This window comes from Corythoichthys intestinalis, chromosome 1 (genome assembly GCF_030265065.1).
Source record: "Corythoichthys intestinalis isolate RoL2023-P3 chromosome 1, ASM3026506v1, whole genome shotgun sequence".
Lineage (NCBI taxonomy): Eukaryota > Metazoa > Chordata > Actinopteri > Syngnathiformes > Syngnathidae > Corythoichthys > Corythoichthys intestinalis.
In genome coordinates, this window is record NC_080395.1 from 15,739,170 (window position 1) to 15,757,867 (window position 18,698).

Below are 18,698 nucleotides of genomic sequence, written 5' to 3' on the forward strand. Positions count from 1 at the left end.
AAACACTTTATTTGACAGCGGCATCATAAGAACGTCATAATTATGACATGACACTATCATGGACATTACTGAATGCTTATTACAGATGTCAATACGTGTCATGTGGCATATTATGTCATTAACTCCATTTATGTCCAACTCAGATCTTTTATGTCCATTCAAAAGTGAGATAATTTGCTGAATGACACTAACTGACATCTATTATAAGCATTCATTAATCCTTATGACAGTGTCATGTAATAATTATGACTGTCTTATGATAGTATTGACACCACTATCCAAGATAATGTTACCAAATACCATAACTAGCAATTAATAAAACAAATGGAACAGTAACTGAAGAAATAATTAGCACAGAAGATGAATTTTGATTGTTATTTAGGTCTGTAGCGCCGCAATGCATGCTAGGAGGAATTTTGGATGACAACAGTGTTGACAGCAGGTGGTAGCAGAGGTTGACTGTCTCCCCCAAGGGAGCAGTGATGGCCAAATGAAGCTTTTTGAAACAATAAGGCTTTGTAGCCAATTGGTTCAAAGCTTAATGGTGGTTCATTTGGTCTCATGACAGTGTTATGATGCCATTGTCAAATGAAGTGTTACCAGTTAATATCTTTTGGTGTAAATATCCCATAAAACAATGAGGACAGCTGCGGCTTATAGTCCAGTGCGGCTTATCTCCGAACAAATGCCATTTTCATGTTAAATTTGGTGGCTGATAGTCAGGTGCGCCTTATAGTCCAGAAATTACGGTACATGACGTATGTTATAAACCTTATGTACTGAAAATTTATTCAAAAATGACTGAGATATAGCTTAAAACATTTAAAGTCCATTGTATTTCATCCTTATTTGGATCACAAAGAGTAATGGGGTTTATCATTGTCAATGGGCAAATTATTTGTGCACTTTTCCCCTTTTCTTCCTGTTTGATATTTTTTAATGAAATGTATCTAATTTTTTTCCCAAGAGCCTGGTTTAGTTTACCTTACTGATGGCTAGTCAAGCTCCCATCAAACTTCATGTCAGCTTCATATTTAACCCTATTTAGCAATTCCAACTAAATTCTGTTCTACTTATTTCTCTCTTCACTTTAATTTTCAGTTGAATAATAAAAAACAAAACTGACATGTACGATTGTAAATATATTTGGTGGCACCATAAAGGCCATGTCACACAGCGTAAGAGTCCATCAAATGTGATCAAAATAATATGAAACTGCAATAATATTCCTGTTTGTGGAAAAAGCATCATGGGTAATTTGTCCTTCAGGCAGGGTACCTTCACACTAGTGTGCAGCGAGGTCACGTGCGGCCGGATGCGGGCGGTCTTGCCCGAATCAACAGCGTCACATGATGGGCCAGGACAGTCGTAGCCGGCGGCGCTGCGACGTTATGTAACCGCGCCGCTGTCGCAAAGACTCATGGGAATCATACAAGACTCTGGAGTACCTCTAAGAGGTCAGACGCTCTCAGGGCACCACAGTGTATCTGAAAAATATTCCCAGCATTTTTCAAAATGGATTAGATTCGCGCTGAATACTTTCTAGATGCGTTGCTGTTACCACAGTGAAGTTGCCCCCTATCAGATGCAAATTTATATAAAAATGAGGTCAATATTTTGTGCCGCTATCGTTTTTGAGATATTTACAGTTCTTTTAAAGGTCAATCTGAGATCAACCAGCCGCCCATTTTGATTAAAAATGGCTAAAAATGGCGTCATTGTTTGCGCTTCATTTGTGATGTAAAATTTTTTGTTTATGCTGCAACGGTTTTATAGATATTATGTTTTTAATGTGTTGTGATGACCTCACGTTGCCCCCATTTACTGCAAAATAGACCTGAAGTGGTGCCATTTGTTTGTGCGACGTTTGTGCTGTCGATTTTCGTTTGTGCTGCTATCGTTTTATAGAAAATGAGATATTTCGAGTGATGAGGTCACTCGCAGCACTTCCGTATCCCAATGCTGCCATCGAGGAAGGCGGGAAGTCGAACTTATCCCACATGGAGGGTACCAGTTGCGGCCTCAAAGTGTTCCAAGCGAATGTGAAGAGCAAAGATGGCTGATCGCGACAAGTTGTTCGAATAATAATAATAATGTAACAGATGGGGTTCTAATGTGGCGGCCGAGTTTTTTTTGAACACACCATGTGATTTGACGAGAGAGTGAGAGAAGTGTGGAAGAGTGGAAAGCTTCTACTTTCTCTTTGTAGACAGTAGCCGGGTTGCACAAGTTCTGAAATAATTAATAACCTGACGAAGCTGGTGACTTCCTTGCCGATGTTACGATAATAATAAACTGGTAATAAAAAAAAAACATTTTTATTGTCACCTTAACTTATAGAAACTGGCCGACAGACAGGCATGAAAATGGGTCAGGGGTTAAAAAGGTGAGAAGGGAGTGGAGGAAATATGTTCCGGCGTTCTGCCAAAATGTCCTCCGTCGGCGAAACATGAGGCGAATTTGACAATTTTAATTTTTCACATAAGGCTTAATATTCAAATTAGCAGGGGTTTAATTAGTTGAAGGAGTTGATTTCAACCACCATTGACTCGCGCTGTCACTCCGAAGCCCTGAAACTATCAAATAACTGGCAAACTGCACAGAATTTGTTCAAATCAACTCCAGCGACTAATTGAACCCAGGCTAACTCAAAGATTAAGCCTAATGTAAAAAATTCTGAACTCCCCCTTTAAAGTATAGACCATTGAATATGACCATTAAAATGTTGTCTATAAAAGTTTTAGAGCAATAAAACAACAAAAATGAATGAAATGAATAAGAATCCTTTAAAGTATTTCATAATGGGTCCAAATTATTTTTTGAACAGATCCTGTGACTATAGCACCTGAGAGACAGCCGTTTGCTTTGCTTAGCCAAAACTACAGCTGAGGAGGCAAGATGGATATTTAGAATTTCTTTAAACCTAAGCTTTCAAAACCCTCAACAACAACTGAGCTTGAACAGAGGATTGAGCACGAGCAGTATCAAAAAGTCCTGGCTGTCTTGTTACCTGTTGTGCTGTAATTCCAGGTGGTGCTTGAATTGGATGCTTTAGCGGTCAACAGTCTTTTAGAGCCAGCGCAAGGAGATATTTTTGTCATCTTTACTGGACAAAAATGTGAAGTAATGGCTGTGTTTCCAGTGTGCAAATGCAGCCGTTTGTAGTATATCTCCTGCCTATTTAATTGCATCCTGGCGAGATAGCAAGGCTATGTTGTTTTGACCGCAAATTCCCAGCGCTCACGGCTCACGCATCATGGGTAAACACGTCACCTGTTTTTTTTCCATCCCCGATTAGAAAATGTGACACGTGATGTCACTCCCATGACTACAGTATTCTTCATTATACATACATTATGGGGCAATAACAAAATATTAACGCACAGGCATCAAGGAAAGTAACTTTAATCAGATTATGGATTTAGAAAAATGAACGCGTTAGATTGCTCTTTACTGAAAGAAAGTAATCAGATTACTGTTACGCATTACTCACATAACGCGTTACTGACAACACTGCTTTTATATTACCATTAAATACACAAGCTTGACGCTAACTTAACGGAAGCTATTTTTTTCACCAGAGATTTGGCTAGCTCTTCAATGCAAGCTGGAACGAACGGCAGTAACTTGTCATAACGCAAAATATGAAAACGATTTAAACCATTACTCACCAAATTCAATATGCTGGCAAATGCATTCATCTAAAAAAAATTGGGAGTGAGACCTCTCCTTTTCCAGCGAACGTGAATTTGTGCTTAGAACAAGATCATCTGTCGCAATTAACGATCTTTGACGCTCTTTTCTCCCCCCCCTGCATTCAAACTTGTTTCTCTCTCAGCGGCTGTGATTAACCTCAATGAAGTTGCTCTCCTAGCTAAGCCTTGCCTATCATTCGTCTTTGTAAGTTTTTAGTAACTTTGTGTATTGAATTTGAAAGGAAAATGTGTGTTTTTTTTTTTGGCGAACTTTTTCATGAAGCTAAACTGTTGAAGCTACTCACACTTGGAAAAATACGATTGTACAACGTTTTAAATGTATTCATTTGGTATATTTCAGTTGCCACGATGTGAGAGATCAATAAATTGCAGAAAAGTACGCCTTGCGTTTGGAGTGCTTGTTTTTGGGTTTGCTGGAATAGCGTCACTGGCACACGCAGCATCAAACAGGGGAAAGGGTAAGCGCTGCCGCACCAAGCCACTTCTGGCTGCATTTTTGACACATGAAAAATAACGATTACGTACTACTGTATGACCCCCCCCCCCCCCCCTTAAAAAATTTCTCCTCGGATCTACACGATTCACGTAGGTCATCCTTTTTTACTTCAAAACGGCGAATTTCGCCGAAAGGTGAGAGATTTTCATGCCTGGACAGAAGTCTGAGGAGACCGGCCATATTGTCGAGCCAGTTCAATCACTCAATCACGTCACATTTGTCCTTTTTTTTTTTTTTTACAATCTGCACTAACCTTCATGGGACCCATGTGGATTTCTCTCACAAGAAAATCTGTGCGTCCGTCTTGCGGGAAAAATTAAATTGCGGCATTGGCATAATTCGTCGTATTTTGAGCATGTCATCATATGTTGAGATAAATGACAACTCAAACTTTACGTCGGATGTCGAAATGATCGTATGTCGAGTTACCACTGTATCTACAAAACCGTTGCAGCGCAATCATTTTTACAGCACAAATGATTGACACCATTTTAAATCAAAATGGGGTGCTGGTTGACCTACAGTGATCACAAAAGTGAGTACACCCCTCGCATTTCTGCAGATATTTAAGTATATCTTTTCATGGGACAACACAGACAAAATGACACTTTTACGTAATGAAAAGTAGTCTGTGTGCAGCTTATATACCGTATTGGCCCAAATATAAGACGGCCCTGATTATAAGACGACCCCCTCTTTTTCAAGACTCAAGTTTGCAAAAAGACTTTTTGAACACCAAATTAATTTTTATACAGAAAATAATGACAGTACATCTGAAACAAATTTTTATAACATTATATTTGAGAGAAAAATCATGTTATTTTCCCTCATTCAAATCTTAATATCTGAACATTTAAATATGTAAACTAAAGTGCGCATTCGTAAATGAATGGCTTCTGGTTTTTGAAATGTAAATAAACCAATCTATTGTGACAAAACAACAAAATTGCAGTAACTGCATTAACCATCAAAGTGAAGTCTAACCTAGTAACTGTAGTCATGAAACAAATCTGAATAAGGAAAAACACTGCAATAAAATAATGCAAACTGGTTAAACTTGAGAGTAGCTGAGATCTCTCATGACAGAACATTGCTTCAATGATATCTGGCGCCATCTAGCATCGTGAATGGGTATAATGTCTAGACAGCTAATATAAGACGACCACCTCATTTTCAGACTTATTTCAATGCAAAAAACACCGTCTCATATTCGGGCCAATACGGTATGTAAGCTGCACACGGACTACTTTTTCATTGTGTCAAAGTGTCATTTTGTCAGTGTTGTCCCATGAAAAGATACACTTAAATATCTACAGAAATGCGAGGGGTGTACTCATTTTAGTGATACACTGTATAAAAGTATTGTAAATATCTGAAAAATATAGCAGCACAAACTATTGATATAATATTTTGTATAAATTTGCATCTGATGGAGGGCCAACTTCACAGGGTGATGCTTTCATGTTTCCAACCCGGATCAATGATAACGTCACTTTCCCAACATCTACTCAGATGGAATGATTTATTCATGATAGCATAATAAAACAATGAACACTGAAAGCACTGACAGTTGAATCGAAGGCCTCTCACACATCCACAGTCACTCTCTCACACATACACTGCATGCACTGCCGTTCCCCTCCCGCCTTATACATTTTTTGTAAATTCTCTGTCCCAGTCAGTCTTTTTTTTTTTTTTTTTAATCCTTTAAATATATTTGATATAAAAAAAAAAAAACTAGCCCACGTATGATGACGTTCAGGGGCTGCTCCTTGTCCTTGTCTTGCCCCCTCTCCCCTATTTCTGCCTGTCTGCCATGACTCCTGGACCCCTTGAAAATATTTGGAGACATGACAACAAATTTGGGAGAAATAAAGACGGCACTAGAAAACTGGTTTGATAACCTCCCTGAAACAAAAAATGTCATAATTAAAAAAAGAAAAAAAGACAGCGGTGGCTTGTTTGTGGAGCTCTGGAGGCACTTTGGCACAGAGCGAAGGCCCCACACCTATAAACCACGGCCAGCGGAGGGAAGGGGCTCGAGATGGGACATGCAAGGAGTTGGTGTGGAGAGTGAGCACCTGACAAACGTGGAGGAAAAGGCCAGCCTCCCCTCCACTTAATGCCGTGTTCAACAGAGGTGGAGAGGAAGAGGAGGAAGGAAAAGAGCGGCGAACTGGGCGAAAAGCTTTACAACACAAACAGGAAGTGGGTCCTTTAAGAGAAGCCGAGTGGGGGGCGCGTCCGGGAGGAAAGCTTGCTGTGGTCCCTTGGTTTGGAATCCCTCCCACCCGTATTATCGCCGCCCGCGCACCGCTTCACAGGTAGAGCTCTTTGGCTCGGATATGCTGCAGCTTCTCCCTCAGCATACGGAAGGACGGCCGCACCGCCGCGTCCAGGGTCCAGCACTGCTTCATCAGGTCGTACACCACCGGCGGGCAGCCGTCGGGGGCGTCCATCTTGTAGCCTTTCTCCACGCGGGGCACCACTTCTTTCAGCGGCTGTCGGAGGGAAAGAGATGGGCCAAAAATCAGTCTATGCAGAATGTAAGCAATGCTGCCATCTGCTGGAAAACATCATGAATTGTAAGAAATAGAAAATAAAGACAAATCCATGTAAGTGTGGCCTGTGTGTATTTTGCTATGGGAATTTTAAACAGTAATAAGTTAAAAAAGAATGGATAACACCGCAAATAAAGTCATGAGTAATAATATTTAGGATTCTAAATAGAATAAAATGAACTAAAAATATTTTAATATTTTAATAATTAAAGATGTCCCGATCGATCGGCATCCCGATCGATCGGCATCCCGATCGATCGGGTCAGATCACGTCATTTTCAAAGTATCCGAATCGGCAAAAAAATATCGGACATGCCTTTTTTTAATATATATATTTTTAAATTAAATCGTTTTCTAATTGTATTTCACGTTACAGACAAAATGTCTTACACTCATCCAGAGTCTTTAGTTTTGGCTTAAAGTAGGACTGTCAAATTTATCGCGTTAATGGCGGTAATTAATTTTTAAAAAAATTAATCACGTTAAGATATTTAATGCAATTAACGCATGCGCTGCACGACCCACTCACGCATTGTCGCGTTCAATCTATAAAGGCGCCGTTTCACCTATATATAGAGCTAAAAGTCAGTGTAAAATGAGTAGAGTGATTTTAGGCAGTCTTTGGAGCCTTTATTTAATTGGCTAAAGCCTTAAAATCCCCCTCTCAACAATTAAAAATATCGTGGGAAGCAATGTGGGGAAGAAAGGTAGTAGTTCATCTTTTTCTTAAAACCATATGTTATTTCTCAACGCAGAGAAGATATATCAATTGGTGTCACTACGCACAATCATTGTTGCACTTCCCATCATGCATTTGGGCAGAACAGTTAAACGGCTACAGTATCATTTACTGAAAGCTCAACAAATACACTAGATGGCAATATTTAGTCACAATAAACAAAGTCACATTTATCCTTTAAGAATTACAAGTCCTTCTATCCGTGGATCCCTCTCACACAAAGAATGTTAATAATGTAAATGCCATCTTGAGGATTTATTGTCATAATAAACAAATACAGTACTTATGTACTGTATGTTGAATGTTTATATTCGTCCGAGTTTTATTCATTTTTTTCTTAATGCATTGCCAAAATGTAGATGATCGGGAAAAATTATCGGGAATGATTGGAATTGAATCGGGAGCGAAAAAAAAAAAGCAATCGGATCGGAAAATATCGGGATCTGCAGATACTCAAACTAAAACAATCGGATCGGGAGCAAAACAAAACATGATCGGAACAACCCTAATAATAATCTTATGCCATAATTTTCGGACTATAAGGCACACCAGACTATAAGACGCCACCCACGAAATTTGACACGAAAAAGACATTTGTTCATAGATAAACTGCACTGGACTATAAGCCGCAGCTGTTCCCACTGTATTATGGGATGCTTACACCAAAAGATATTAACCGGTAACATTTTATTTGACAGCGGCATATTATCAAATTAACCACCATGAAGCTTTGAACCAATTTTCTGCAAAGCTTCGTAGCTTCAAGAAGCTTCTTTTGGCCATCACTGCTCCCTTGGGGAAGACAGTCAAGCTCTGCTGCCACCTGCTGTCAACAGTATTGTTGTCCAACATGCCTCCTAGCATGCATTGCAGCGCTACAGATGTGAAAAACAATCAAAATTCATGTTCTGTGGTAATAATTTCTTCAGTTACTTTTGTAGTTGTTTCATTAATTGCTAGTCATGTTATTTGGTAACATTTTATTTGACAGTGGCGCCATAAACTGTCATAAGACAATCATAATTATGACATGAAACTGACAATGAACGCTTGTAACAGTTGTAATTTGGTGTCATCCGGCAAATGATCTCACTTTTGAATGGATGTAAAAAAAAATCCGAGCTGGACATAAATGGAGTTAGTGACATAACTTACCGGATGACACTTAGTGACATGATAGTGTCATGTCATAATTATGACGGTCATATGACGCCACTGTCAAATAAAGCGTTACTTATTATCCCGCAGGATTAAAAAAAAAAAAAAGAGCGGTTTATAGTCTGAAATTTACGTAATTATAATAATATAACATTCATTCATCCATCCTCATGAGGGTGCTGGAGCCTCAGCTAACAACGGGCAGGGTTAATATTACATAATAATATATTACAATATTAATATAGATGTCTCAAACTTGCACCCACGGGAGAGTATTTTGCAGCCCCCGTTTGACATTCAATTGTAATATTTGTGTCTGTTGATTTGGTCTCCCTGTCAAATTGATATTTGAAGTGCTAATGAGCATGCGCATGGCAACCACAGCCCTCAAGGGTTATCACAGGTCAAATGTCCGTCGAGTTATCTACCATTTTAAATACATCACTGCTGTTGTAGTTAGTGCAAGTGAGTAATATTTTTAAAGTATATTCATTTTCTCGTGCCTTTTGACCGCTAACCTCTGTAAGCAATTACATACGCAGGGAAGACTAGAATACAATATCGATGATGTTGCAACAAGGAAGTTAACGTTGTATGATAAGCAGTAAACACGTGGGTCGCCTGGGTTTTCATTGCTTTTATTGTTCAAGATAGCATATGACATTATAGCTGGATAATAGTAGGAGCAGTAATATACAGTACAGACCAAAAGTTGGGACACGCCTTCTCATTCTTGCGTTTTCTTTATTTTCATGACTATTTACATTGTAAATTCTCACTGAAGTTATAAAACTATAAATGAACCCGTGTGGAATTATGTACAATATTCTAGTTTAATTAAAATAGCCACCCTTTGCTCTGATTATTTTTTGCACACTCTTGCCATTCAATTGATAAGCTTGGATTTTGACATCACAGTGGAGAGATTTTCTTTTTCACATATTTACCCTTCTAGACGAGTTATTTTTTAAATTTTTTGTTGTTGTTTGGATCGATTATTTATCATCTAACATATCGAAGAAAATGCGACAGTAACAAAAAAAAAAAAAAATAGAATTAAGCGATAGTTTTGAGTTAGATATCCGTGACTTTTTTACAGACGCCATTTTTTTAGTGATGCACGCAGAGGTTGCGCTAGACTTTTTCGTTGTCTGTCATTTTGACTGACAGGGTCATAAAAATCCGGTCATAATCTATTTTTACCCGTCACTTAAATTTTTAAAATGATGATATTGACATTGTGGTGACCCTTTGTTTGGCATAATTCAACTTCCGTACTTGTGTGTCCATTTGGCCGAGCGCGTTAGCGGCTACGACACAGTCACGTGACAGTTTTCATTCATTTTAAATTAATATTCTGTCCGAACAAGCTTAACAGAAAATCCACACCGTGCCATCACACATCAAGCAGATGAATATGTAACTTTTTCTCCGCAGTGACAAAAACAGCTGACTGGAGCCCCAGTAGGTAGGTAGCCTACCATATGTAGCATATGGAACAATGAAATTAACAGTTCACCTGCTGTGGCCTGAACGTAGTTTTCACACCTTCCTCCTGGTGCGCATGGACTTGAATTGCATGCCCGCTTGTGCAGTCCCTGTTTTTTCACCTCTTTTATCAACACCATCGTCGTTTTGGGGCTTTTTGAAGAAACTTCGGACACTCAGTTGCCTTGACATTTTTCAGACTAAGGCCAACGACGTCATGCATCAAGAGAGACAATAGCTAATTAATATGCTCACTCGCCACCCTGTGGTCTGGGGTGTGAATTGCAACCTGTCAAAATGACAGATGGACTTCAGTTTTTTCCGTCACCGTTTTAAAAAATCGGTCAACGACGGAAAATATTCGGTTAACGCGATCCCTGGATGCACGATAATAAATTTTTCAACCGATATCGATAACCGATAATTTCCTGCCCCTTCCACCCGATAACCGTTAATGTCACGCCGATAATTCGATTCAAATATGTATGTAAAATTTTAAAGTATACAAAGATCTAATGCTACTGTGCCAAAATGTAATTTAGTGCTATTTTTTTCCACATCAAATGTGAACAAGTAGTAAATTCCAACATCTAAACAATGGCAATGACATTGTGTAATGGTAAGCTTTTGGCAACAATTACTTAGAGAGTAAACACCCAAGTTGCACAAAACTGCCTTTAAAAGTAAGCCATTCCTAACATATATCACATTACTACACTGCAAAAACACCTCCTTAAAACTAGCAGAATTGGACAAAACTGTTGATTGCGCACATTTGGAGGCTAAATAAAGTATATAATTATCGGATTGCATTATCGGTTGAATTTCGTTTTATCTGGATTATCTGTGTGACGTCATAATTGCCATTATCGGCCGATAATTATCGGTGAGCGATATTTTCGTGCATCTCTAATTTTTTTTCATTGTGACATTATTTGTTTAAAAGTTTAAAATATGTGAATGAATAATTTTTTAAAGTCGTTTTTTCTCTAAGTATAACACCATTTACCATTACCATTTAAACGAAATATGAGACTTCAATTAATGATTCAAAGCTAAAAACGACAGACATTTTGAATAATAAATAAAATTAATTACTTTCGTTTTATGGCTGGGTTGAAACAAAAGCGGTTGCGCGACGTCTGTAAACTGGGGTTTTCAGGGTAAGACGAGCAAATTAAAAATAGTTCGGGGGCTTAATGCGCCATGAATCTGCTATGGCAGAATATAGACATGTTGTTCTATCAAACACAACAGTAGTCTTGGCTTAAAATACAGCAATTTATTTTAAAGAGGGTTGCAAGAGCAGAAACTGCTTTTTCAGTCTTGTCTGTGTTTTCCACCGTATACTAGAGATATTTTAACACTTAGCACGCTTTCAAACTAGCACTGTTTGGTCTCTGGCCCGTTTAAAAGGGCCAGAGATCTTTTTCTCAGATAATCAACTTTGTTTTGTAAATGTGAACGGGTATCCGAATTCTAGACCCCCTTAATTCCGCCTCTGGTCTAATCTATTTTGACTTTGAGGGGCTTGGATGTGTATTGCTGTCAATGGGTGTTTTCGATATCAATTTACCTCTTTTACTAACTGCTACAACATACACTATGACCTGGGCTGGCAGTGAACGAGTTGAGCTTATAACAACTTAAACAGAGTGTAAGTTCTGAATAAACTTTTTCAGCACGTGATTGGAAATCGTGCCTGATGTCATTTTCAAAAGTTTTTAAGATTTGTTCTTTTATTTTAAAATGCTATGTGGAGTTTGGCCCACTTTCCTAGCAACTGCCACCTCAAGCCTAAAGTGTAACTGCAGCTTGTGCATGGTGTGCATGCTTACTCGAGAATGAACATGTAACAACGGGTGTTTGGCCCATCAAATCAGTACCGGAAACTTAAAAAGAGCAAACATGACTGTCTACTGTTAGCAGCAAGTCTTAAGTGGGTTAAAAAAGGGTTTTTGCCAAGCGGAGCCTCTGTAAAACAGTGCTGTGGGAAGTTAACGGTAAGACGACATCATGCAAGAGTGATGCTGCAGGCAATATGGAAATAATTTACATTTGGATGTGCTTTATTTTCTTCTAAACACAATGCCAAAGTATCGGAGCAGGACTTTATCGGCAGAGCCTCAAAATCAGGTGACTTTGATAGGGTTAACCATAGTTTTTATGCAAATGTCTATAATGTTTCAGCTACAAAATTGTCAGAAACATCAAATTTATGACTATAATTATGTTAAATAGGTATTAGGGCTGTCAAACGATTAACATTTTTAATAGCGTTAATTACAGCTTAAAAATTAATTAATCGTAATTAATCGCAATTCAAACCATCTATAAAATATGCCATATTTTTCTGTAAATTATTGTTGGAATGGAAAGATAAGACAAGACGGATATATACATTCAACATACGGTACATACAGTACATAAGTACTGTATGTACCGTACACAAGGCAATTCAAAGTGCTTTATATCACATGAAGATCAAGGACTGTATTTGTTTATTATAACAAAAAATCAACAAGATGGCATTAACATTATTAGCATTCTCTTAAAGCGATCCATGGATAGAAAGACTTGTAGCTCTTAAAAGATGAATGTTAGTACAAGTTATAGAAATTTTATATTAATACCCCTCTTAATGTTTTCCTTTTATTAAAATTTGTAAAATTTTCAATAAAAAAAATAAACTAGTAGCTTTCCATTGTTGATAGCAATAATTACACCATGCTCACTCATTGTGACACTCATAAAATCATTTGGATCCAAGCGCCAGCAGAGGGCGCCTAACACCAAAAAACAAGTAACAAGCGGACATTACACTTGTCATTTTAATCTGTTTGAGCGGGGCATGTGCGTTAATTGCGTCAAATATTTTAACGTGATTAATTTAAGAAAATAATTACCGTCCGTTAACGCGATCATTTTGACAGCCCTAATAGGTATATAATGTCATTAAATTGATCGACAGTCTTTGAATCAAATCGAAATCAAATTAGGGCAGACTTTGTAATATTTGAAATATCGTATCGTTATGCAAGGTCTTTAAACGTTTATTAAATTATCTGTTTACTGTGCTTGATTTGGCATTCGTGTACTTACAATTCGAGGGTAAGGCACGCGGCCAAAGGAATAGATCTCCCATAGTAGGATTCCGTAACTCCAGACGTCCGACTTGGTGGAGAACCTCTGCGTAGTATAAAACAGTAATGCCAGAGCAAGTTAGCTTTATGGTAAACTAAGCTAAATGACTGTCACTTAAGAAAATAGACTGAAAATTCTCTTCACCTTCTCCCTCAGGGCTTCAGGCGAGGTCCACTTGACGGGCAGCTTGGCGGTGTCCTGTATGGACGAGGCCTCCTTGGTGAGACCAAAGTCGCTAACCTTGGCGATGTTGTCGTCTGACACTAGCACGTTGCGTGCTGCCAGGTCTCTGTGGACAAAGTTGTTGGCTTCCAGGTACTCCATGGCCTCGCACACATCCCTGCAGAGGATGGCAAGTATTTTTTTTTTTAAAAGCCTGACCAATGCTTGAAACCAGTGTTGGTGATGCCAGCTCTTTTAATTTTCATCTTAGTCTAACGGACGAAATTACTTTTCATTTTGTTATATTGTCATATTTTAGTAATTTCAAAATGTATTCCTTTTCGTCTAGTTTAGAGCCTAGTTCGGGCCTAAAAAATCAAGCCCGACCCGACACGGCCCGCTGGTATTGAGGCCCGACCCGGCCCGAGCTCGATCACTTAACTAGATATGCAGGCCCGAGCCCGAAAAACCCGATTTTGTTTTTTTTTGAGTGACGCGGAAAAAACGCAGCAGCAGCAATTTATTTTCATTTCTTCGAGTTGGCAGAAAAAAACGCAAGTTTTCTTAATGTTTAAATAATCTACATATTTTTTTGAGAATTATCAAAGCATTCACACAACGAAATAAGGCTGGGAAAGTTTGTTAAACATATTTCTGAGTGTGTGGGATATTGTTCTCACATGGACGCGCCTCTCTGACAAGGAAATGAAAATGAGGGCGGCGCCTCGGCCGTGCGCAAACGGTACAGCGGGAGGACAAGAATAAAGAGCGACCGGCGCCACGGCGTTCGTGCACACGAACAAGCAAAAGCGCAATACAGAGAGCCTGCTCTCCATTTTTTTTTTTTTTTTGAGTGACGCGGAAAAAAACGCAGCATCAGCAATTTATTTTCATTTCTTCGAGTTGGCAGAAAAAAACGCAAGTTTTCTTAATGTTTAAATAATCTACATATTTTTTTGAGAATTATCAAAGCATTCACACAACGAAATAACGCTGGGAAAGTTTGTTAAACATATTTCTGAGTGTGTGGGATATTGTTCTCACATGGACGCGCCTCTCTGACAAGGAAATGAAAATGAGGGCGGCGCCTCGGCCGTGCAAACGGTACAGCGGGAGGACAAGAATAAAAAGCGGCCGGCGCCACGGCGTTCGTGCACACGCACAAGCAGAAGCGCAATACAGAGAGCCTGCTCTCCATTTTTTTTTTTTTTTTAAATAATTTATTAGTCCGGCATGGCGGCCCGACCCGAACTGACCCGAACGTGAATGCTTAAAATGTGGGCCTGACCCGACCCGAATGTCGGGTCGGGTTCGGGTTCGGGCACAAAATCTAACCTCTAGTCTAGTTTCAGTCAACGAGTACTCAAAATGTTTGTCTGTAAAATTCAAAGGTTTTAGTCAAAAAATAAAGGTGTTCGAATGAACAATGACAGATAAGCACATATTGTAGCGTCTACAAGGACATCACCAGCTTTGTGATAATACACACTCAGAAGGAACACAGTCCTTTATTTTCAATTAATTATACACACATGGACGCCACTTACAGTGGCACCTCTATATATGAAGTTAATTTGATCCAGGACCTTGTTTGTAAGTCGAAATGGTCGTATGTCGAGCAGGATTTTCCCATAAGAATATATTAAGCCCAAAAACCTACACTAAATCCTGAATAAATACTGCTGGTACTAGTACAAATGGCAATTACACATAGCAAAACTATAATAATATTAATAATCCATGTAATTATGTAACGAATCGGGTTCTAATGTGGCGGACATGTTTCGCATGCTGTGCCTGAATGCACCGCGTCGCTGACGTGACAGAGAGAGGGAGAGGTGCGGTTGAGATTTACCTTTTTTAATGTTTTGTTGAGAACACCGTCAACTGCGGTGGAGAGTAGGCGTGTTGTGTTGTACAAGTTCTAAAATAAATGATAAAAACCTGACGAAGCTGGCGATTTCTTTGGCGTTGTTACCGCAATCATAATTGTTACCTTAACTTATAAAGACTGGCGAATGGAGGTCGGAGATCGTCGACATTCCACGGCCGTATTGTTGAGCCAGTTCACGGATGCGCACCGCATGCTTATATTTTTCTATCATTTCCATCTTGATTCCAATGCTAAGCGTCACATTTTCCATGTTTCATCACCTGCACTAACCTTCTTGGAACATGTGTTGATTTCTCTCTCAAGAAAACGCGCCGTGCGTCCGTCTGCGGTGCTGTCATGTTGTCATATTTACAGCATGTCGTCGGATGTAGAAACGAATGGAGAGTCAAATTTTACGTTGGATGTCGAAAAGATCATATGTCGTAGCGATCGTATGTTGAGGTATAGTTAAAAAAAAATTGTCCGGGAATTGAAGACAATGCTCGCCATGCTAAATGCTAAAGCTAACGCAAATACTATGCTAACGCTGCGAGTTACATTTAGTGTGTGAGGATCCCTCAGCACAGACCTGTAAAGGCTAAAGCAACATTGCATATATTCTCTTGCCAAGATAATAAAACAAATCTTACCATGTGTTTCAAAACAAGCAAGCCTGGCCTGCAGCCTAGCAGCAAGTAGATCCAAAACACTGGTGTGTGTGTGTGTGTGTGTGTTGTACAGTACATGTCAAATGAGTGACAAGACCGAGACACTGTTACGATGCAGGTTTATGTACTACACGTACAATAACAAAATGCCACGTATTGTGAACTTACTGTATTGGCCCTTTCCCAATGAAACTAGTGGGTCAACGCGCGTTTTTTCCAAGCCGATGCAACCCACTAGCAATTGGCATTTGGCAACTTTCCCAATGACAAAAAAAAAAAAAAAAGACCGTGTCTTTTTTTTTTTTTTTCACCCGTCTAACACCTCCTCAGCCGTGTGTAAGGTTACGTGACGTCACCATGCTAAGCTCAACGTCGACAAGTGCGACCGAATTCATTCAGTTCAAGGAAGTAAACAATGCAGAGAAACATGGAAGCCTCCTTTCCGTTTGTGTTCTCTGTTTTCATGCTTTTTACTGCCCTCAAAATGGTCGAAATGCAGCAAAAGATCAACACTCTGCTTGTGCTGAGGCAACGTAGGCGACCTGAATTCTTCTTCTTCTACTAGCTTTGTTGTTAGCATCAACGTAACTACGGTTGTGGGATGTGTTAAATGGGAGGCGACTGGCACGTTGTTATGACGCATCACGTAAGAGCCCACGTCACCACGTAGATTAGGGTGTTGACTGTTGACCCGGGGTTTTGCTTTCACACTGCATGACGATCAGAGCCGAGGTGATTTTAAGGCGGGTCGCTTGGCGGGTTGATTGACACGGGTCGAGGTGGGTCACTGGACCTTTCCCACTGCCACCAAAAGTCGATTGTTAGTGGGTTGACATGGGTTTTTTGGCCAGTGGGAAAGGGGTATATGACGGAAACTATGTCGCATTATCTTGTAAAACTAGCATTCGCCTCGTTTGGGTCTCTCAAAACATGTTTTTAGCTCGTCATCGTCATGAAAAATTATATGTCGTTTTAGTCATGTTTGACGAACATCTACAGTTGTGGTCAAAAGTTTACATACACTTGTGAAGATCATAATGTCACGGCACTCTGATTTTTCTCTGATAGAGTGATTGGAACAGATACTTCATTGTCACAAAAAACATTCATGAAGTTTGGTTCTTTTATGACTTTACTATGGGTGAACAGAAAAAAGTGATCAAATCTGCTTGGTCAAAAATATACCTACAGCAGCGCTAATATTTGGTAACATGTGCCTTGGCCATTTTCACTTCAATTAGGCGCTTTTGGTAGCCATCCACAAGCTTCTGGCAAGCTAGTGGTTGAATCTTTGACCACTCCTCTTGACAGAATTGGTGCAGTTCAGTTAAATTTGATGGCTTTCTGACATGGACTTGTTTCTTCAGCATTGTCCACAAGTTCTCAATGGGGTTTAAGTCAGGACTTTGGGAAGGCCATTCGAAAACCTTAATTCTAGCCTGATTTAGCCATTCCATTACCACTTTTGATGTGTGTTTGGGGTCATTGTCATGTTGGAACATCCAACTGCGCCCAAGACCCAATCTTCGGGCTGATGACGTTAGGTTATCTTGAAGAATTTGAAGGTAATCCTCCTCCTTCATTATCCCAATTACTCTCTGTAAAGCACCAGTTCCATTGGAAGCAAAACAGCCCCACAGCATAATACTACCACCACCGTGCTTGACGGTAGGCATGGTGTACTTGGGGTTAAAGGCCTCACCTTTTCTCCTCCAAACATATTGCTGGGCATTGTGGCCAAACAGCTCGATTTTTGTTTCGTCTGACCACATAACTTTCCTCCAGAAGGTCTTATCTTTGTCCATGTTATCAGCAGCAAACTTCAGTCGAGCCTTAAGGTGCCGCTTTTGGAGCAAGGGCTTCCTTCTTGCACGGCAGCCTCTCAGTCCATGGAGATGCAAAACATGCTTGACTGTGGACACTTACACCTGTGTTCAAGCAGCTTCTAATTCTTGGCAGGTCTGCTTTTTGGTGATTCTCGGTTGAATTTTCACCCTCCTGACCAATTTTCTCTCAGCAGCAGGTGATAGCTTGCGTTTTCCTCCTGATCGTGGCAGTGACAAAACAGTGCCATGCACTTTATACTTACAATTGTTTGCACTGTTGCTCTTGGGACCTGCAGCTGCTTTAAAATGGCTCCAAGTGACTTTCCTGACTTGTTCAAGTTAATGATTCGCTTTTTCAGATCCATGTATGTATATTTATGACCCAGCAGATTTGATCACTTTTTCTGTTAACCCATAATAAAGTCATAAAAGAACCAAACTTCATGAATGTTTTTTGTGACAAAGAAGTATCTGTTCCAATCACTCTATCGGAGAAAAATTAGAGTTGTAGAAATAACTGGAAACTCAAGAGAGCCATGACATTATGTTCTTCACAAGTGTATGTAAACTTTTGACCACAACTGTATATGCTTGAAACTAGGGGTGTGCCATCTTAGGCACCCCACGATTCGATTCGATTACGATTCAGGGTGCTCCGATTCGATTTTTGAACAATGATCGCGATATTGACGATGATCGCGGTTATCACGGTTATCGCAATTATTGATGCATTGTGAAGTACTGTTTAATAAAGTAGCCAAACAAATTTATGACTATTATTTATTTAAAATATCCTTAAGATCAAGAGGAAAGATGGAAACATGCCCATACAACAAAAAGCTGCCCTTAGGCTGCTTTTTTTATTTA

The 18,698-nt window shown here is 39.5% G+C and overlaps 1 protein-coding gene across 2 annotated transcripts in view; it reads right to left on the reverse strand.

The window, feature by feature from the left end:
- Positions 1-5,532: 5,532 nt before the first annotated feature.
- The window catches only part of LOC130911174 (tyrosine-protein kinase CSK), a 95,250-nt gene continuing 82,084 nt past the window's right edge, over positions 5,533-18,698 (reverse strand). The window contains exons 11-13 of one of the 2 annotated variants that reach the window (XM_057829093.1): positions 13,447-13,642; positions 13,261-13,347; positions 5,533-6,713 (exon numbers count right to left, since the gene is read on the reverse strand). In XM_057829093.1, coding sequence (XP_057685076.1) covers positions 6,531-6,713; positions 13,261-13,347; positions 13,447-13,642 — 466 coding nt within the window. In that variant the 3' untranslated portion in view covers positions 5,533-6,530. The remainder of the gene's footprint in view (positions 6,714-13,260; positions 13,348-13,446; positions 13,643-18,698) is intronic. The other variant, XM_057829007.1, reaches the window with a different exon arrangement.